The sequence below is a fragment of the Girardinichthys multiradiatus genome, chromosome 10, assembly GCF_021462225.1.
Source record: "Girardinichthys multiradiatus isolate DD_20200921_A chromosome 10, DD_fGirMul_XY1, whole genome shotgun sequence".
In the NCBI taxonomy this organism is placed as follows: domain Eukaryota; kingdom Metazoa; phylum Chordata; class Actinopteri; order Cyprinodontiformes; family Goodeidae; genus Girardinichthys; species Girardinichthys multiradiatus.
In genome coordinates, this window is record NC_061803.1 from 12,444,454 (window position 1) to 12,467,478 (window position 23,025).

The 23,025-nt window shown below is 42.5% G+C and overlaps 1 protein-coding gene across 6 annotated transcripts in view; it reads left to right on the plus strand.

Annotated features, from left to right (window-relative positions):
• Positions 1-23,025, plus strand: part of LOC124875194 (inactive ubiquitin carboxyl-terminal hydrolase 54-like) — a 122,721-nt gene that overhangs the window by 11,519 nt on the left and 88,177 nt on the right. For 5 of the 6 annotated variants that reach the window (XR_007039991.1, XM_047377179.1, XM_047377177.1 and 2 more), the window contains one exon: positions 5,880-6,475. Coding sequence is in view for 5 of the 6 variants with exons in the window: in XM_047377179.1 (XP_047233135.1) it covers positions 6,320-6,475 (156 nt within the window). In the remaining variant the exon portion in view is untranslated. Of the gene's footprint in view, positions 1-5,879; positions 6,476-17,315; positions 17,558-23,025 lie in introns of those variants that run through there. The other variant, XM_047377181.1, reaches the window with a different exon arrangement.

Genomic DNA, 23,025 nt, shown 5'->3' on the forward strand with positions numbered 1-23,025 from the left:
CTGCGATCTTGGTTGTGTGTAGCTGTAATGTGCAGTCAGACAGGAAGTGTGATCACACACTCTGCACAGACTCAGTGGGGAACACAGCCATGCACACACACACTGTTGGGACAGAGGCTGGGGATGTTGTGCTGGGGAGGAAAAATGGCACACAGGGACATGCCAGCCAAATCCCTCCAGAAATCCTGTGGCAATTCAGATTTGTTTGACGGACGGACGGACGGACGGACGGACAGACAGACAGACAGACAGACAGACAGACAGACAGACAGACAGATAGATAGATAGATAGATAGATAGATAGATAGATAGATAGATAGATAGATAGATAGATAGATAGATAGATAGATAGATAGATAGATAGATAGATAGATAGATAGATAGATAGATAGATAGATAGATAGATAAATAGATAGATAGATAGATAGATAGATAGATAGATATCATTTGGCCTTTCGCCAAGATGATGCTGTGGTGTTAATGAAGCCCAGCTATCAGGCAAGGGAGCTTTGCCAAAAGTAGGGAGGCTGTAGTGAAAGGAAGGAAGTATGGAAAGAAGGGTGGCGGGGGGACTGCGGATCTATTACATGCTGCCCTGTGATGTTATGCAAATTCAATCGCACACCTTTTTTCATGGTCACACAAATGTTCAAAGGCTCAGCAACAGACAAAATCATCTAAGATAATTTGGTGGTTGCGGACTTTAGACCACACAGTTTGAGCATCAGTGCTGAAGATTTTGTTCAGCATCATTCATATAACTAGCTTTTAAGACAGATGTGAACTTAAATAACTAGTAGATGTGGAGTACTGTCCAAGTAAACTGATTAAGCAGATGTTCAGTCTAATTTATTGTTTAGTATTTAGTCTTCAGTGATTCCACGGAGGGCTTAGTGTTTTTAACTTCTTAAAGTAGAGCTGGCTAAAACGAATATTAGCAAGTAACCAGTTAGCAGATGCCAGAAATGGGGACAGATTTGCATTTAAGTTGTTCTAAAGACTTAAAGTTTAACTACGACTGAAGCTCTTGAGTCTCTTTATCAATCTCCATCTAATATAATTTGAGGGAAAGTGAGCCAATAGGCATATATCATTTAAGCAAATGATTAATGCTGCCCACTCATAGTTGTCCACTCAACAGATGACCCAATGTCATTGTGACCTTATGTATAGCAGATGTGGGTTCTCTGTATCATTTCCTGACAGTAAATGATTTGTCAGTTTTTGTTCAATGCTCCCATCAAGCAAGCATATCGAGCAAATAAGGCTGCACAGTGACACAGCTGGTTGTACTGTTGCCTTGCAGCAAGAAGGTTCTGGGTTTGAATCCTGCCTGGGGCCTTTCTATATAAAATTTGCATGTTCTTTTAGTTAATGCCTGGGTTCTAAGGGTTCTACCTGAAATGATTAAGTGGAGAGAGCAGATGGTTAAATGCATGCATGGATAAATGGATGGACAAACAGAATAACGATTGAAAAATGGAACTAGATAGTTTAACACTGCGGTTATCATTATGTTATGGGTTTTGAGTTTGGGGTTGGTAAGGTATTGATGACTTTCTAGATCAAAACGGCAGCTTTAGTTGATATCTTTTGACTTAGAAGTTAGATATAATGACTTCAGAACATTTAACGAGCCTTACTGTATCAGTGGCATGTTAGAAAACTGGTACTAAATGACAGTGCTATTTACCATTGGCGGCCATTTATTTCTTTACATTATTAGGCCCGAGCAGTGCAAGGGCCTATTGTAATCGCTCGAATTCTTATTATTATTCCGGGGACTTTTGGCGGGGCAATATGGGGACTTTGCCATATCCCAAAACTCACCAAATTTTACCCAAAATTGTCCCCCGCCTGAAATTTTTGTTCTTTAATGTCGTCGTCAGTGGGCGTGGCCAAACCACTTAGCCACGCCCCCAAACGTGAGATAGGCCAAACCGTAAGTCGTACAGATCTGAAATTTGGCACAATGCTAGAACTCCTCAAACCAAGAAAAAAAGTCTCTTGGGGGTATGCCCTAAAATGCACAGGAAGTCGGCCATTTTGGATTGAAGTTGCCATTTTGACACTCTTTTGGGCGTTTTTAGCCCGCATATCTGAGCGAACTCCTCCTACAGCTTTTGACTTAGAGATTTCAAAATCACTCAGTATGGTCTTAAGGCACTGGGGATCAAAATTTATCAAAAGCTTTTTGCTACATGAAAGTATGTGGGCGTGGCTAAGCCTCAAAATCTGACTTCTCGCCATGAAACACGAAACTCTTATAGTTTCTACAAAGAAAGTCACAGAGACATGAAACCTTATGGGATTGATCTACCTCTGGCCCTGAACAATATTCACTGATCAGATGATGACATCATTGAAGCCCCGCCACCTCAGAACAGGAAGTGTCATGTTTCACTTAGTGTGGGCCATATTTGATCTCCTTCAACTAATCAACATGAAACTGTCTCCAATGACAGATAACTCGATGGTCTAACTTCATCTCCAGTACTGACAGGTTTGGCTGGAGGGTGTGACCGTGGTGGCGTGGCAAAATCTGATGTGACGCCATGGCGATACGTTTGCCTCTAAATTACACATTCAGGGTCCGATTTACTCCAAACTCAATATGGTTGATCTTTGTCAGCCCCTAAACAGCTCTATTACATTACATATGAATTTACCTCAACGGCGCCCCCTATGACACTTCAAGTGCTCTAGCTCCCTCATGCCTGATCGGATCCACTTCAAACTTCCTATACATCATCATGTATCAATGCTGGACATGTTGACACAGTCAATACATTACATCACTCTAGCCCCGCCCACTAATAAACAAATGACTGTAGCTTCCATATGGAAGGTCCGATTCACTCCAAACTGAATATTCTTGATCTTTGTCAGCCCCCAAACAGCTCTTTTGGATTACATTTAAATTTGGATCAATAGCGCCCCCTAGGACACTTCAAGGGCTATATCTCCCTCATACATCATCGGATCCACTTCAAATGTAGTATACATGATCATGAGTTAATGATTGACATTTTGACACAGTCAATTGATGATGTCGTTTTAGCCCCACCCACAAACAAACAAGTGAGTGCAGCTTCCATCTGGAAGGTCAGATTTACTCGAAATATTGAATGCTTTTTGCCAGACTGAAACTCTGCATGAACGAAGATTATATGACATGTTGCTCAAAGTGCCATCTACTGGCGACGTGTTGAAGTGACGCGGTGTCATCGTATGTAGGAGGCGATGCCAGGCTCCTGCGGTCGCTCAACAGCCCGAGTTGCGCTGAGGGGTGCGAGGGCCTTCAAAGCTGCTAGCAGGTTTCTAGTTATTATTATTCCGGGGACTTTTGGCGGGGCAATATGGGAACTTTGCCATATCCCAAAACTCACCAAATTTGACCCAAAACTGTCCCCTGCGTGAAATTTTTGTTCTTTAATGTCGTCGTCAGTGGGCGTGGCCAAACCACTTGGCCACGCCCCCAAACGTGAGATAGGCCAAACCGTAAGTCGTACAGATCTGAAATTTGGCACAATGCTAGAACTCCTCAAACCAAGAAAAAAAGTATCTTGGGGGTATGCCCTAAAATGCACAGGAAGTCGGCCATTTTGGGTCAAAGGCCGATTTCTGCCCATTTTTTACTTTTACTCACCTCGATCTTTAACGAACTCCTCCTAGGGATTTTGACCTATCGGCTTCATATTTGGTCAATATGCAGTTAAGGCATGGGGGATTAAAAGTTATCAAAATTTTGAGTTTTCGGCCATGTTTAGGGGCGTGGCCGGGGCAAGAACTTGCCGTTCGCGCTCAAAGTGAAAAGATGCAATAACTTTCCCAAAGAAACGACATATCAAACCAAAGTTGGCATAAAGGAGGACCTTTGGGTTCCCGATGATCCTATGGGGTCATATTCTGACATCATCAAAGCCACGCCCCCTGAAAACCGGAAGTCACCTTTTTCACTTGGAAAGGTGCCTCTCTGACCCTCTTGACCCAATAAATTTGAAAGTGTGTCAGAAGACTGACAACTAGTGGGTCTAACTTCGTTTGAAGCACAGTAACTTTTCAGAAAAGGTCATGGCCGTGGTGGCGCGGCGAAGTCAGACGTCACGCCATGGCCATACGTTTGTCTCTACTTTCCACATAGATCATCTGATCTGCACCAAATTCAATGTGATTGATCCTTGTCCAGTCCCCAACAGAGATCTGATGACATATTTGGTGGGCGTGGCCTAATTCGTCCACAGCGCCCCTAGACAATTTAAAAAAAACAGCCCCAAGCCATGCTTTGACCAAGGAATCTGAAATTTGGTACACTTATGTATCTTCTCTGAACCTACAAAAATGTCTCTTGGAGCATTGGTCTAAACCCCACAGGAAGTCGCCCATTTTGGATTGAAGTTGCCATTTTTACCCTCTTTTGGGCATTTTTAGCCCGCATATCTGAGCGAACTCCTCCTACAGCTTTTGACTTAGAGATTTCAAAATCACTCAGTATACTCTTAAGGCATTTGGGATCAAAAGTTATCAAAACCTTTTTGATACATGAAAGCGTGTGGGCGTGGCCACGCCACAAAATCTGACTTCTCGCCATAAAACACTAAATTGATATAGCTCCTACAAGGAAAGTCACAGACAAATGAAACCTTCTGGGATTGATCTGCCTCTAGGCCTCAACAATATTCACTGATCAGATGCTGACATCATCGAAGCCCCGCCCCCTGAGAACAGGAAGTATCACGTTTTCCTTTACAGACTCAATGTTTGATGTTCTTCACCTAATCAATGTCAAACTGTCCCAAGTAACAGATAACATCATGGTCTTAGACAGTCGCCAGTACTTACTGCTGTAGCTGGAGGGTGTGGCTATGATGGCGTGGTGAATTCTGATGTCACGCCACAGCCATACGTTTGGCTCTAAATTACACATGCATGGTCCGAATCACTCCAAACTGAATATGCTTGATCTTTGTCAGCCCCCAAACAGCTCTATTGGATTACATTTAAATCTGGATCAACAGCGCCCCCTAGGGAAATTCAAGGGCTATATCTCCCTCATTCATCATCGGATCCACTTCAAATGTAGTATACATGATCATGAGTTAATGATGGACATTTTGACACAGTCAATTGATGATTTTGTTTTAGCCCCGCCCACAAACAAACAAGCGACTGCAGCGTCCTTCTGGAAGGTCCGATTTACTAGAAATTTTGAATGCTTTTTGCCACACTGAAACTCTGCATGACCGAAGATCATATGACATGTTGCTCACAGTACCACTTACTGACGATGTGTTGAAGTGAAGCGGTGTCATCGTTGGTGGCGTGTATGAGGTGATGCCAGGCTCCTGCGGTCGCTCAACAGCCCGAGTTGCGCTGAGGGGTGCGAGGGCCTTCAAAGCTGCTTGCAGGTTTCTAGTTATGTTTAATATTGTAGTAACATGTTTTTGTGGGGTACAAACTCAAAATAGTCCAAATAAACAGTTTAATACTTTGGCTATAACCATTGTTGATATGTGAGACATCCATATTGGACATATTGAAAGTTTGCATCAGTAACTAAGCATCGTCTTCTTAAGTCAGAATTGCTACTTTATGGTCCATTCCAGTTGATTTTTCTGACATAGGACTTCAAAAGTCCTAACTGCCTGACTCAGCAGTTCAGGAATGGGCCAAGGAAAGACAGATGTTTTCTCCTGGATCTGCAATTTCCTAGATACCAAGCTAGTGGAGTTTGATGGCAGCTACCAGACACCCAAGAGTGCTAACAGATGTTTTTTTTGTCAGTGCACTTTAGTTTTTCTTTTGAAAACTGCTGATTGTAGGATCTTAGTATGTTGCTGTATATTGAGTCCTAACAGATTTGTCTTTGTGTCTTTCAGATAAAGTGAAAGAGGAGAAGAAACCACAAGGATCCCCACATGGGAGCAGCATTGCTGTCAGAACCACTCTCATCTGAGAAAATCTTCCTAAAGACTACTTGGAACCACTCCCATGGCTTCAAACGCAGACTTCTAAATCCACAGAGCTAAAAAAACAGACAAACAACACAATCACTAGCAAATATAAGTGGAGCACTTTAAAAAAAACACAGCTGGACAGTGGAAGGGTTGTATGGGGGCCAAATCCCTATCAAAGACATCCTACATCTCTTCAGTCCATAGCTGCCTCCTTCCTTCTACTTCTCATCCCGTCTCATCCTGCTTTGCCTTTCTCCCATTCTCCATCTTTCTCTCTCATGGGAGTGACATAGAAGTTGTCGCTTGGTTTCTGCCCCGCCCCTTCTCTGCATTCCTGTGGAAACAGGGACGTCCAGGTAGTGATGTCGTGGAAGAGGAACTACTTTGCCTCGGGTGGCGGAGCGGCTGGTGGGGTACAGGGGCTGGTGACCCCGAGAACCATGACCTCCATCGCGCCCAGCAAAGGCCTTAGCAACGAGCCGGGACAAAACAGCTGCTTCCTCAACAGCGCTCTGCAGGTCAGTTGGGTGAACTCACAACCATGTCCATGAACAACTTTTTTTTGGTTGTTTTAGAAAAAAGTAGTTTTTACAACTTTTCAACCACATTTACAGTGCGCTGCAATAGCTTTCACTCCCTTTGACCTTTTCCACATTACAGCAACATAGATCAAAGTTTTTTATAGGATTTTATAGGATAGACCAACACAATGGAGTGCTTGATTGGGAAGTCGCCTCCGTGCATTTGTTTCCAATCCCCTGAGTTAATACTTTGTAGAACCATCTTTTGCTTCGGTCACAGCTGCATGTCTTTCGGGGTATGTCTCTGTCACCTCTGCAAAAGGAAGAGACACATTCTTGCCCATACTTCTTTGTAAAATAGCTCATGCTGTGTCAGATTAGATGATGAGCGTTTTCAGGTTTTGCCACAGTTGAATGGGCTCTAAAACATTTTAATGGTTCTCTGGTTCTATGTTTAGTGTCATAGTCCTGTTGGAAGTTGAACCTTTAGCCCAGTCTGAAGTCTTTTGCTGCCCCCAGCCGGTTTTCTTTCAATATCCTCTGGTATTTAGCTCCATTTATCTCCACTTAAATTCTGAGCAACTTCTCTGAGATGCCTGCTGAGGAAAATCATTCCAGCTGCATGATGCTGCCAACGCTTTGTTTCACAATGGTGAAGGTGTGTTTAAGGTGATGTGCAATGTTAGTTTTCCACACTTAGCATTTTGCATATTGGGCAAAAAGTTAAATTTGGGTTTTATCTGACCCAAGGACTTTCTTCCATGTTTGCTGTGTCCCATTCATGCATTGTGGAAAATAACACAATGTCTCATGGCTATTTTTCAACAATGGCTTATTTCTTAACAGTCTTCCATAAATACCATATTTTTAGAGTGCATGGCAAGAAGGTGTTCCGTGGACAGAGCCTCCCTCCTGAGCTGCAGATCTCTGCAGCTCCTCCAGAGTTACCATTGAGCTATTTGACTGATTCTCTGAGTAATCCTCTCCTTGCCCAGCCTATTAGGTTAGGTGGACTACCTTGTCTTGATAAGCCTGATGTTATGCCATGTTCTTTCCGTTTTCAGATGATGGATTGAACAGTGCTCTGTAAGACGTTCAAAGCTTTGGAGACTATATTATATCTCAACTCTGCTCTAAATTTCACAACTTTCTCCCAGACCTCTCTGCTGTGTTCCTAGGTCTTCATGATGCTGTTTACTAATGTTCTCTAACAAACCTTTGTGGCCAGAACAGCTGGATTTATGCTGAGATTAAAGTTCACACAGATGGACTGCCAAAAGTATCACAACCTGGTTATCATTAGTGTTTGAGAACATCTTGAGTGGAAAATCAAAAGAAGATCAAGTGAATCAAAGGTTTTCTAGTCTTCAGTTGTAAATTATTTAAATATGACTCGCATTTTATAACATAACCTTTCCACTTCCTTTACTGTTCCAAAGTGTTGAGTATTCCCTCGTTTCTTTTTATGTTACTTTCAAGGAGAGATTTTATTGTAATCTTTTAAATTGGTCTCAGTTTTTGTTTTAAATTTGTCTTCTTGCTTTAAACTCACTTAACTCGAAAGGAGTCTAGCTGCAGACCTTAAGGGAGGGGGGAGAACCGTTACCAACATAATTTTCTAAACCCTTATTTTCAGATATTGTTATAAACTCACCTGCTGTCCAAATATTCAGGAACATGTACCAAATTTAATAGAAATGCAAAAAAACATGGCCGTTTGTTCATGATTTACATTTTGCCCAAAAGTATTCATACTCCTGGCAGATTTGACGTTATTGACATTCAACAAAGAAGTTTGTTTCTGATAAGAAATGAGACAGGCTTTTGATTAACCTCTTAAGCCCGACGGGCCCGTTGGCGGGCACACTAGGCCACGCCTCTTTTTGACAGTCTATCAAACTACGTAAAACTCCACCAATTGTTTTTGTTAAATATATCGCAAGAGGAGGCTTTAATCTTCACAAAACATTTCCCCAAATGAGTTTTGCACACATAACATTTAGTTTTACAGCAACTTAAACACAGGTGATGACATTTTATGATCCCTCAGACATTGCTGATTCTGTATAGAAAACGGTACAAAAAGCACCCTTCTCTTTGCAGCACCCCCACATGTCTCATGTCAAACTAGAGACACTCACCTTTTTCTTTGTTCAATCACAAATAAACCAGTCATAGTAACAATTACAATAGTGGTTCCACTGGAAAAATATTCTTTAATGTCTTACCTTTACACAGGTACCAAAAGTTTGCATCTGTGGAGCTGTACTTGATTTATTTAAGGTATGTAATTTCAGGCTATAATTGCTGTAATTTTATTGATTTGCCTTTGGTGATTAGATCCCTGCACAGATTGTTTATCAGATTAAACTGAGAACTGAGGCTTGGCCATTAATGTTGCCTCTAGTCAGAAGAAACATGTTGGTAAAATTAAAAGTTTGCCATGGTTGAGAATAACTTCGGGCTACACTGGGTTTTAAAATGTTTTCCAGTAGAATGCTCTTCCATGTTCTGCTGCACACTGCCAATCAGCTGATTGAAAGAAGACTTTTCCCTTTGTTTTAAGAAAGACAAATTCAGCTATGTGGAAATATTTCCAGTTCTGCAAAACGTAAAGTTATGCATATAACTAGTGTTCCCTGAAGGAGAGTAACGAAGTACAACACATGAGTATGGGATATCACGCGTGTCCTGACTGAAGCTACCTCTAATCACGCCTCCTAGGCAAATGATGTGATGACGACAGGTGACAGACCCCGCCTGCACTATATACCTGTCCTTCATTGTCGTCATTACTCTGTTCGATAGCCGCTATTCACCGAGCCCAGCTGAACAGCGGGGCAGCCATGTGTTGTACTTCGTTACTCTCCTTCAGGGAACACTAGCTATATGCATAACTTTACGTTCCCTTTCAGTCAATTCACTCAGTACAACACATGAGTATGGGACATACAGGGGTTGGACAATGAAACTGAAACACCTGGTTTCAGACCACAATAATTTATTAGTATGGTGTAGGGCCTCCTTTTGCGGCCAATACAGCATCAATTCATCTTGGGAATGACATATACAAGTCCTGCACAGTGGTCAGAGGGATTTTAAGCCATTATTCTTTCAGAATAGTGACCAGGTCACTACGTGATACTGGTGGAGGAAAACGTTTCCTGATTCGCTCCTCCAAAACACCCCAAAGTGGCTCAATAATATTTAGATCTGGTGACTGTGCAGGCCATGGGAGATGTTCAACTTCCCTTTCATGTTCATGAAACCAATCTTTCACCAGTCTTGCTGTGTGTATTGGTGCATTGTCATCCTGATACACGGCACCGCCTTCAGGATACAATGTTTGAACCATTGGATGCACATGGTCCTCAAGAATGGTTCGGTAGTCCTTGGTAGTGTCGCGCCCATCTAGCACAAGTATTGTGCCAAGGGAATGCCATGATATGGCAGCCCAAACCATCACTGATCCATACCCATGCTTCACTCTGGGCATGCAACAGTCTGGGTGGTACGCTTCTTTGGGGCTTCTCCACACCGTAACTCTCTCGGATGTGGGGAAAACAGTAAAGGTGGACTCATCAGAGAACAATACATGTTTCACATTGTCCACAGCCCAAGATTTGCACTCCTTGCACCATTGAAACCGACGTTTGGCATTGGCATGAGTGACCAAAGGTTTGGCTATAGCAGCCCGGCCGTGTATATTGACCCTGTGGAGCTCCCGACGGACAGTTCTGGTGGAAACAGGAGAGTTGAGGTGCACATTTAATTCTGCCGTGATTTGGGCAGCCATGGGTTTATGTTTTTCGGATACAATCCGGGTTAGCACCCGAACATCCCTTTCAGACAGCTTCGTCTTGTGTCCTCAGTTAATCCTGTTGGATGTGGTTCGTCCTTCTTGGTGGTATGCTGACATTACCCTGGATTCCGTGGCTCTTGATACATCACAAAGACTTGCTGTCTTGGTCACAGATGCGCCAGCAAGACGTGCACCAACAATTTGTCCTCTTTTGAACTCTGGTATGTCACCCATAATGTTGTGTGCATTTCAATATTTTGAGCAAAACTGTGCTCTTACCATGCTAATTGAACCTTCACACTCTGCTCTTACTGGTGCAATGTGCAATCAATAAAGACTGGTTACCAGGCTGGTCCAATTTAGCCATGAAACCTACCACACTAAAATGACAGGTGTTTCAGTTTCATTGTCCAACCCCTATATATAAACGCCTGGCAGAACAGCCATCAAACCTGGATCATGTACTGCATATTAGTGCAGCACTTCAGACCCAGCAGAAAGAACAGAGTGAGCCACAGAAGGGGTTGTCATATCCAAACGATAAAACTTTACAAATGTGTGCGGCGAAGACCAGCTGGCTGCAGCACAAATGTCACTCATGGGCACCCCTCTAAATAGGGCCCAGGAGGTTGCTATGCCCCTGGTGGAGTGAGCCGTCACACCACGTGGCATTGGGAGACCCCTGTTGCTGTAAACTAGAGAAATAGCCTCCACAATCCAGTGGGAGAGTCTTTGTCTGGACAGAGCTTTCCCCCTTGCTGGGTTAGCAATACACACAAACAGTTGATCACACAACCTCACAGTCTGAGTACGGTCAATGTAACTGCGCAGTGCACGTAAAGGGCACAGGAAGTGTAACTTCCTTTGTTCCTCAGATGCAAATGGAGGTGGACAAAAACTAGAAAGCTCCATAGTCATGGAGCTGTAGTCTGAAGGTATAACCTTAGGAAGATAAGCTGCATTTGGTCGCAAGGTGACCTTGGAACCATCAGGTGAAAAGTGTATGCAGGTAGGATTTACAGATAAAGCATGGAGGTCTCCAACCCACTTTGCAGTTGTCAGAGCAAGAAGCAGAGCAACCTTATATGAAAGGAACTTCACCTCTACTGACTCCAAAGGTTCTAATGGAGGGTCACAAAGAGCTTCTAGTACCAATGTGAGATCCCAGGAAGGAAAACCGGGTTTAATCACAGGTCTGAGTCTACGAACCCCCTTTAAGAAGCGTACAGCCAGAGGATGAGCACCTGGTGTGACTCCATTAAAACCAGTATGGCAGGCAGAAATGGCAGCCAAGTAAACCTTAATTGTGGAAAAGGAAAGACCTTTATCCAGCAGTTCCTGCAAAAACGTTAAAACTTCTACCATTGAGCACTGAAATGGAATAATGTGCTTGTCCTCACACCACTGGTAAAAAGCCCACCATTTATAAGTGTATAAGCCTCTATTGGAGGATGCTCTTGCATTCTGGATTGTTGCCACCACATCAGGGGGGAGGCCTTTGGCTAATAAGCTGGACCTCTTGGCAGGTAGGCGTGCACGTTCCACAGCTCTGGGTGTGGTTGAAATATCTCACCCCCTGCCTGAGTGGGGAGATCCCGGCGAACGGGGAGTTGCCACAGCTCTGCTGCCCGCAGGCTGATTATCTCGGATTACCATAACTTTGCAGGCCAACGGGGTGCTACCAAAATTAGGGACACATCCTGTTTGCGCACCTTCTCTAGTACAGATAGTATCATTTCCACTGGGGGGAATGCATACAGGAGTACATTGGGCCATGGATGGGACAGGGCATCCACTCCCAGTGGAGCATCTTGATCTGTTATGGAAAAGAACAGAGGACAGTGGGTGTTGGCTCTGGTGGCAAAAGATCCACTGCTGCTGTCCCAAACAGACACCATATCTGTGCCACCACGGAAGGGTGAAGCCTCCACTCTCTCACCTGAGGTCCGCCTCTGGAGAGCAAATCTGCACCCAGATTCAGTGGTCCCGGGACAGGAGTAGCTCTGATAGACAGAGAGTGTATGCTGCACCACTGCAAGAGGGTGTGTGATAGCTTCAGGAGAGGAAGTGAACAAGTCCCTCCCTGTCTGTTTATGTATGAAATAACATTGGTGTTGTCTGTCCTGACCAGAACATGTTGGTTTAACAGAACCTGGCAGAAATGTTGCAGAGCCAGCAGAACCTCTAATAGCTCCAGGTAGTTTATGTGGAGTTTGGATTGTACTGGTGTCCAAACCCCCCTCACCGCCACCCCATCGCACAATGCCCCCCACCCCCTCAGGGAGGCATCCGTGGATACCACCTTGCGAAAGGCTCCTCTCCCTATTGGCGAACCTCGGCACAACATTCCTGGTTTCCACCAAGGGCTGAGAGCCAACAGACAGGCAGTGGTTATCGTTAGCTTTCTGCTGCGGTGACGCCATGCACACAACCGTTGAGAGCGGGTCCACCGCTGGAACGGGCGCATCTTCAGTAGACCGAGTGGTACTACTGCAATCATAGATGCCATCATACCCATCAGTTGTAAGATAGTTTGGAAACGCAGTTTGTGTCCCAACTGAAACTGAGCGAGGCAGCGGTGAACGCTGTGGTCAGAAAGACGTGCCCTGCTTGTAAGGGAGCATATTTCCAGACCAAGAAATGAAAATTGCTGACTTGGGATCAGCAAGCTTTTCTGCGAGTTTACCACAAATCCTACGGGCTGAATGTGTGACAGAACCCGAGACAGCTGCACTGTCGCCTGCTCTCTGGAACTGGCTATTAAAGCCCAGTCGTCCAGATAAGTTAAAATGCGGACGCCTGTTTCTCTGAGAGGTGCTAGCGCTACCTCTACACATTTTGTATAGGTGCGAGGCACTAGAGACGGACTGAAAGGCAGTACGAGGTACTCGTAACCCTTGCCCTCAAAGGCGGATCTCAGAAACTGTCTGTTGTCCGGGTGTATTGCTACGTGAAAGTAAGCGCCTGTCAGGTCGATTGTGGCGAACCAATCGCCCGGGCTGATAGAACTCAGAAGCTGCTTGAGTGTTAACATTTTGAACTTGTATGTTCGGAGATATTTGTTCAGAACACTCAAGTCCAGGATTGGACGAAGACCGCCCCCTTTTTTCGGAACAACAAAATAACGGCTGTACCAACCTCTGTTCATCTCCGACTCGGAAACCACACGGATAGCTCCTTTTGCCAACAGCGTATTTATTTCCTCTCTCAGAACCTCTGCTGCTTGGGCCACTACCGACCGTGTTTACCGCACCAAGAAAGCGGGGGGGTCTCCGGCAAAACTGTAAATGGTAACCCATAGCAACGGTCCTCTCCACCCAATGTTGGAGTGCGCATGCGCGCCACACATGGGGATGTGCAGCCAGGCGAATGGCCTGCGTCACTGTTGGCAGAACGATGCTGCCCTCTCCCGACATGCGAGAGAGGTGCAGCCTCATTTGGCTGTCACCGGCAGCCCTTTGATTTTGACTTTTTTTCCATAGAAAAAGCTGTCTTTATTGAAACGTTTGGAAAACATACATAAAAAAATATGGAACAACTGTAGTGCTCAGAAACACATTCAACGCACCCAAACTGGGGGCTTTTAGTGCCAATGCATTTGTGGGGAAATTGTGCTTGGGAGACTGAGTGGGGGAAACGCAGCGCCTCTTGGAACAACCCGGGCAAAACATATTTTGGGTGGCAGCCGCCGCAAACTGGCAAAGATGTCTCCCTGCTCCTGAAACCCCTGAATCTCGAGTCCCACTGCTAGGAGGACTGTGTCTTCTTCTTCCGGGACGTTGAGTCCCTCTCAAGCCCCGGAGGAGGACCCCTGCTCCAGGCAGTCTTTCGGGGAACTTGGCCGTGGTTCTGTGGCTGTGTCATCTGAGGGCTCAAGCTTACGGGCCGCGTCATCCTCTTCAGTGGGGGTGGCGGTACAGCTGGTTTGCGAGTGCCCGAGCTGGATTTGGGTCTCACATCTCGCCTGGGGATGATACAGCGCAGTGCTTTGGTCTGCTTTTTCTTCAGCTCATATTTCGCCTGTATGGCGTTGAGAGATTGCCCAAACAGTCCGTCGGCTACCACCGGTTCATCCAGGTAGACGGCTCTATTCCTATCTGGGATGTCAGAGAGCGTCAGCCATGGGTGCCTTTGTGCAACCACCGTTGATGCCATCCCTCTGCCCAGGGACAACTCTGTGCAGCGGGATACACGAAGGATGTAGTCAGCGGTGATTCTCACCTCATTCAAGAGTGGCATCAAAGGGCTCTCCGGCGGTGTTGCGGCTCCAAGCTCCGCCAAGCACATAGCTTGGTATGTTTGCAGCATGGTAATGGAGCTCAGGGCACGAGCAGTGGTCACTTGAGCCCTGTAGATTTTTTCCAATTGAGCAGTGGAGAACCTACAGTGCTTAGACGGAAACGCACCCCTGAGGACAGGGATGAATAGATGACTTCTACTTCGCTTGCAATAGCTTTGTGCTCATCCCGAACCACGAAAGCCACCCCGAACTGCTTGAAATTAGCGCTTCGGGGGCAGACACGCTTACCAGCTGGCAGCGGTGACTAACTCCAACAAAAGCAGTTGAACTAATTCCAAGTAGCCTTTCGAAAAGAGACACAGAGCTAAACAGCAGCAGCTAGCTAGCCTGACCCAAAGAGGTGTTCTTAGCGAGGTGAAGAGCATAAGAACTGAGTAATGACGATGATGACGGACAGGTATATAGTGCAGGCGGGGCCTGTTACCTGTCGTTCTCACATCATTTGCCTAGGAGGCATGATTAGGCCAGGACACGCGGGGCGTGATATCCCATCCTCATGCTCATGTGTTGTACTGTGTAGTGCTGAGAGAATCGACTGAAAGGGAACGCAGACATTCATTCATTGATGCCTACTCTGATGGGACTAAAACATGGTGAAGGTAAAACCAGTTCTAATGTATTAAGGTCTAAGGGATTATCATATTTTACGATTAAAATGTTGCACGTGTTCCTCTAAAAAACTGTTCCTTGCAGAGGTATCAACTCACCTCAAAACTTTCCACATTTTGTGAACTATCCTCAAACTGCAGTGAATCTTATTGGGATTTTGTGTGATAGACCAACATAAAAATGTTTTAAAAGTTTGGAGTTCCCCCCTTTAATCTGATACCCCTAAACACAATTAAGTGCAATTGAATCTCAGCACAAATCCAGCTGTTGTGTGAAGGGCAGAGAGGATTGTTAGAGAAGTGAACAAAAACCATCATGAAGCTCAAGGAACATAGCAGACAGGTCAAATATGAGGTTGTGGAGAAGTTTAAAGTAGGGTGAGGTTAATCAATAATTAATCAATAAAGCAGCCAGGATGCTCATAATGACTTGGGAGGAGCAGCTGAGATCTACAACTCAGGTGGACAAATCTGTTGACTGGATAAGCTGGCCTCTACTGAAGAGTGGCAAGGAGAAAACCATTAAAAGAGGGCCACGTGGAGTCATGTAGAAACGACAGACATATGGAAGAAGGTGCTCTGGTCAAATCAGACCAAAATGTAACTTTTTGAGCTACATGGTGTCTGTGGAGATAAACTAACACTGCACATAACCCTGAACACAACAGTGAAACATGGGGGTGGGAGCATCATTCTGTTGGAAGGTTTTTATTTTAGTAGGGATAGGGAAACTGATCAGAGCTGATGCGAAGATGATTTGAGCTAAATATGGAACGCTTTTAGAGCAGATGTCTGCAACAATTACAATTCAGAGCACCCTTTCTGTGTCACTCCTACTGAATACATTTTGTTTTGAGGTGCAAAATCTACAGGATCTTCAAAAATGATAGCTTATCAAGTTTTAAAAATACATTAGGAAACAAAAAAATGTAAATATTTCAGACCTTGAATTTTATTTGTTAATGGATTTTGAAGTTTTAAAACAAAGAAAAACAGAACTTTTATGATGAAAAGATAACCACATATTCTTGAAACGGATGAAAAAAATATGTTAAATAAACATACTGTTTTTAGCCTAATCACACACAAACCCCCCAAAATATTCCTGGTGCTATTATTGCCATTCTCTTGTAGAAATTCTTTGCAGATATTATACTAAAGCCTTCCTTATTTCCTTCATGCTGTAAATCTAAATACTGCTCAATTCTGATGGCCAAAGGTCTTAGTGGCAGGTGCATGGTCCCTAAGAACCACATGTAGCTACAGAGTGGTACTGGAACTGGTTGCAGACCCCTTAAAGGCTCCAAAAAAAACAAGAATGGGGTGGAGGTTCACCTTCCAACAGGACAACAAACCTAAACCTACAGCCAAAACTACAATAGATTGGTTCACATTGAAGGATTTTCATGTGTTAGACTGGTCTAGTCAAAGTCCAGAATTAAATCTGGTTGAAAATCAGTGGCAAGACTTGAAAATTGATGTTCATAGACGCTCTCTATCAAATTTGACTAAACTTTAGATATTTTGTAAAGAGTGGACAAAAATTACATTCTGGATTTGCAAACTGCTAGTATTGACTCAGGAAGCTGAATTCAAATGCACGGCGTGCTTTTTAAATTTTTATTTTGTACATATTTCAAAAGATTAGATACAAAGATTAGATAAAATACCAGTTGTGGTTGTAATGTGACAAAATGTGACAAAGTTCAAGAGATATGAACACTTTTGCAAGGCACTGTACTGTATTTTTATTGTATTTTATTGGTCTCTACTAGTATGTACAACACTAACCAACAATTTATCCATCAAAGTTGTGCAGCCCTGCCCATCTGCCCCTAAAACACTGCAGTAAACCGCAATCAAACCGCAATCAAACAGAGACAGGATTAGGGCAACGTAACAATGTTTTGGTGGAGTTTGGCTCTATCTGACCTCAGAATGGACATCCAGTGTGTGTGTCCAGAGATGCTAACTGTGCACTGCTCACACATACACAGAAAAAACATACTCTCTTGCCTCCTACCAAGACTTCCAGCTGGCTCTCTTACACACACACACACACACACACACGCACACACACACACACACACACACACACACACACACTCAAGTAAAAGCCTCTTGACTATTGGCTTGAAAGAGAGAGAGGGGAAGAAGGGAGAGATGTTGGCGTAAGCTGAAGAGGGATTGGGCAGAAGCTTAGGGAGAGTTGATGAGAACAGAGGGGTGTAGATGCAAAGAGTGAAAGTTGCAGACTGCAGAGAGGAGAAGAAGAAGGAGGGATGAGGAGTATACAGTATGAAAAAAACGAGGAGAGGACTTCAGGGGATGCTGCTGCGAGGAAGAGAGGAATTCAAGAGTCCCGTAAGGTAAGAGGAAAAAAGCTTAGGAAGAGAGACAAACATGAACAGAAAGGGCAGCTAGATGAAAAGACAAAGTGGAGGACATAATGTAGAAACATGCAAAGCAATTCCAGCAGAATGATAATTGGGCCACCTCAAGGACACATGTAGAGGCTCACGCACACATACGGAGGATAGCATGTTTAGCTGGACACAGATGAGCAGGGATGAACTGAGGGACAGAACTAAACTGCTTTTGGCAAGGCTTTTTATCATGTGTTTTGTGTGTATGTGTGTGTGAATGATTATTTCCTTGTGTTACCTTAAGTGTGATGGTACAGTGTGGCTGCTCTTTATTGTTTCATCTTGTTCACTGCTATAAAAGTTAAAAAGTATCTCAGCCACCCTGCTAAAACGAAAAACAATAAGAATAAGAGTAGATTTATTGTTACTGCAATCCACACAACTTAAAAGTGCATCAAGATTAGGTTCTATACTAAGGCTTAATGGTGCTTGTTTTGTCTAAAGAGAGGAGACTCATGCAAATAGTTGGGGTGTAAAACACATCTGGCTCATGAAACAAAAAGATTCATGGATTGATTTTGGGTTCCATAGATGAAACAAGACTTCATCAGTATTTCTGGGAAGATGAAGAACAGTCATTTTTGAAGTGCAGGTTAAAACACAAAATCCAATCTTTGATGGAATTTCAGGTGTAAGTCGGCAATTGCATATATGTTTTATCAACTATTATTCTCATTATTTGAGAGGTAGCAACTCAGCTGCTATCCAAATATTTGGCAACATGCATGAATTTTTGTTTTTTTAATAATGTCATTTGCTTGTAATCTGTGAGATGTATAGTTATGTTTAAGGCCAAAATTATTCATGCCCCTGGCAGTCATTCTGACTGGAAGCAATAATGATGTTCTGGTCGGACTTGAAACTGAGCTAAAAATTAGAGTGATGGCTAGGAGGCCTTCTGGCCTTAAAGCCATCAATATAGCAGTGGAAAGCTGCAAAAAGCTGTTAAATAAATTTTGACATGCCATTTATTGATAAAAGTGAACTAAAGCATTTGAGAGATGCCTGTCTCATTTCCTTTCGGAAACAAATGTCTGGGTTGAATGAAAAAATGTAAAACTCAAATCTGCCAGGGGTGTGAATAGTTTTAAGCTTAACTATAGATGTTGTTTCATTAATAGAAAGCAAATGGAAAAGTTCATCTTAATAGGAGTCATACACTGATAGATGCTGAAAAATACTAACAACATTTGGGCAAACCTTGTCATGTTTTTTATATCATGTGCTGTTGTAGTAAAAGACTAATCTAACCCTAGAGGCCGGCATACTATTTGTGCAGACTTTTGATATTCTCTTTATAATAGGCTACACAATATTGGGTTTAAATGAATGAAATATTTCAGAAAATCTAAGAATCCTCAATTTTTTTCATTTTTTACAAAAACTGTGTTTTTAACAATCTATAGTCAGTGTAAAATGATTCAGTCCAGTCTGGGTTGATCCATGTATTGCAGTTCTTATTTCTGCCAAAAATAACCTTTATTTTATTTGTGTTTCACAAAGGTTTCATTGATCTTAAACTGTGTTTTAAAGAATCGCTGATCAGTCCAAGTATGTTAAAATTTTATTCAATGTTTAGTTCATGTAAAATAGGAAGCTTCAAAGCAAAGTTGTTAGCTGCTGACGGTTAGCTAGTCGCAGTATTCTCACTGTCCACAAAATGCTGCCGAGCAAAGGTATTTAAAAGTGATGGAGGTGTCTTCAATGCTTTTGTAACGTTTGTGTGTTCTCTTCCAATCTGATGAGCAGTTTTTATTAACCGACTCTGTCAACATAACAGGGAAAACTGGAGAACTATTTGGTTTGTTGCTTCAAATAAACGTCTCAGACAAAGATGCGACAAGGTGTCAAATGTTTTTTTCAGGGCACGGAAATATTGTGCACACTTAGCTACCAGATTCATTTATATACTAACAGCAGCTGCATAGCACTTTGAAAGCCAGACATTGTTTTGATGAGAAATACAGCAGTTTTTTAACGTGGCGAGATTAGAGCAGATAACATTTTCATTCATACTATTCCGACAGTTTAAAGTCCTTTTAATGAGATGCCAGAGATATTGGTGCAGTGCCTATAGTTTTCTGTGCTTGTATGAACTCTAGAGTAAAACTGGTCCCGCATGAGGCTTCATGCTGCCAGTCAGCTGGCTGAAAAAAGGCTACCACTCTTTTACTATGCTTACAAGAAAGACGAGTTTAGCTATTTGAAAATATTTCCAGTTGTGAAAAAAAATTTACAATGAGGGGTTTTAATCCAAAGCAGTGCCATCTATCACGCTTATTGAGGCAACGTTATTTTAAGACTACAGTTTTCAAGCTATAGACCATTTCTGTTCAGCAGCTGACTGCAGGCTGGTGGCCAGAGCAGATAAAATAACCAATTAACCAGCTACAATCAGCTTGTTACACTTATATTACTCTATAAAGAGCAGAACAACCAAAATTATGCACACATACAACTTGAAAGCTACTATTAAATTTAGCAGGGTGTAAATTGTATATTTTTGCTTGACTCTATGCATCAATACTTTTCTCAAGATTACCCCAGCCCAATTCCTAAAGGCAAATATAGTTCAGTAATAGAGTTTACACACCACCTAAAGCCAAAATATTCCTCATTTAGCTGCCAACATTTTTTTTTCTTGTTCTAGTAATGATAATAAAAATTCCACAATTAACTAGCAGGTATTTGAAAATCTCTACAATATAATTCTGTGGATTTATTGCAAATGTAAGACTCACTGCGGCCCACTGGGGCTCTCCTGGGCCAGGAAGTTAACCCACTACTGCTGCAGTGGAGCTGCTGTGAGGCAGCAGCAGCATCAGCACCAGCATCATCAGCAGAGATATTTGCTCTATAAGAAAGTGATGAAAAATACTACCTGGTAAAATCTACATACATGCTCAGCAATTTTTTTTATGCAGGCAAACATACAATAGCCAAAGGGAGTGTGGTATGAAGTTGGCAGGCTTTCACGAAGCAGAAACACATCAGGCAGCAGTGTTTGCTTCTTTGTCTGCCCTTTACAGCAATATGCAGAAAACCGCATTTACTTACATTTTTATGTTTTTTGCATTGTTTTGTGCAATATCTTTTTGTTAAAAGCACACAGTAACTTTGATCTTTAAAAGTTTAGCTGTCATGCTGTTATGCTGTTAACCCTTTCTATGCTGGTTTTACTGCAGTTACATGGATGCAGTTAAATGATATGAGCTGCAAGATGAACTGCTAGAGGAGCAGAGAATAACGAATGCTTCAAAGTCATTTATGTAACGCTGCAGTCGCCTGCAATGATGAAAAAATACTGTGTTGGTAACTTTCCACTATGTGACAAAGCAAAATGGTTTATGGTTCATTGGTTTGCTCCAGGAAGGGATGCTGACGAGTGTGGACGGTGAACATTTTATACCTGGTCTAAGACTGAGTAACAGACAACTTCGCACAGCTATGTGGTGGTTAAGAATCATGATTAACCAAACAGCACATCTTTTACAAATAGGAAGAAGTGCAACTTGACAGAAAAGCCCCAGCGGACGTAAAGGAGCTAACATAACACCCTTTTTCTCATCACAAATTGAACAGCATATATCTATTGTTCTTGCATCACTGCATACAGTGCCTTGCAAAAGTATTCATACCACTTAAACTCTTTTCCATTGTTTCAGTCTTACATCCACAAACCTCTGTTCATTTTAGGTGAAACACATGAACAAAGTAGTGCGTGGTTGAAACGTGGAAGGAAAATGATGAATGGTAAAACATTCTTTGCAAATAAACTCTGAAAAGTCTGTTGTGCATTTGCATTTAGCACCCCTGAGTCTGTACTTTGCGGAACCAATTAGAGCTGCAGATACTTTGGGATATTTACACATCAAGAGACTGTGATTTTTATCAATTCTTCTTTGAAAAATAGCTTAAGCTCAGTCAGACTGAATGGAGAACATCAGTGAGGAACTTTGATTTTCTTGAAGCTTTGACATAGGTTCTCGGTTGTATTTAGGTGTGGACTTTGACCTGGCCATTCTGAAATATGAATATGCTTAAATCTGAGCCATATCATTGTATGTTTTGGGCCATTGTCCTGCTGGAAAGTGATCCTCTGTGCTCAGTCTCATATTTTTTGGAGTCTCTAGTTTTTTTTATTGCAGGATTGTTTTTAGATCTAGTTTAGCCCGTTCAAATCTCACATTTTTAATAAAAAAGGAAAAATCCTTGATCATTATCCTCGTTGCTAACACCTCAGCAGGCATACTGGATTCTTCGTAAGAGGTTCTTCCTCTTCTAATGTTCCTTATATTCAATGTCATTTTAGGTAGCTCCTCATCACGGGTTCATTTAAAATCCCCATAAAAAACATCTGATCTATGAAAAAGTTACAGTTAATATCAAACATTTGCTTGTAGAAATCATAAAACCAGAATTCGCAAAACAATCGCAGAAATACATCAACCATAAATGTATTACACTAGGACTGGGCTAGTATTAAAGCAGTTCTAAAGAATACATTATATGTCAAGTAACAAAACTTCCCAAGCTGGCTTTCAAGCTTAGAAAATGGGACCAATAATGACCTCCTTCTGCATGTAAGGACTTTGTTGTATCTTAGAACTCAATGAAAGAGATTGTGGTGCAGATGTTGAAAACTGGATTACAATTGCATCACATTTACCACATAAATCTTCCCACTAATTCTGTCCAACTTCCCATTCCCTTCTAAAAAAGGCATCTCCCACAACACGATCCTGCCACCACCATGTTACACCATGGAGAATGTGGGTGCAGGGTGATGTTCAGTGTTAATTTTCTGCCATAAATATTGCTTTGCAAATAAAAAAAGGTTATGGTCTCATCTGGCCTGGGCAAAGGCTGAAAACAAGCAGGGGTCACACTTTTTGGATTTTATTTGTAAAATAAAAGCTGCAGAGCAGTCCTTTTCTATCATTTAAAATAAAAAAAATACATGGAATTTTGTGGTTCTAATGTGAAAATGTCAAAAGGTTTAACCGGTGTGAATGCGTTTTCAATGCACTGTAGTTTTAAGTCAATGGAAGCTAAATATAAAGAAATACGTTGTGGTTTACCCTTTTGCACAGTACTTTATATAGTAAGCAATCCATCATATGATCAGTAGATGGAAAGAAAGAATTGTTTTTGATTTAACTTTCCAACATGAAAGAAAACAGCACATGAGTTACAACAAGATTGTCTTTTTCTTAATGAATGATGTCCACTCAGCCATTTATTTTTACTGCAATTGAATTGTGCTTTCTGGCTTACATTGACCTTAAACATGGACATTTCTTGCTATTTCAAATTCAGTGTTTTAAAAGCTTAAATAAAAGCTGATATAAACTGGAAGGACTGGAAACTAAAGACTTGGCAGTGGCGCTGGGAGCAATATCCTTTAATAC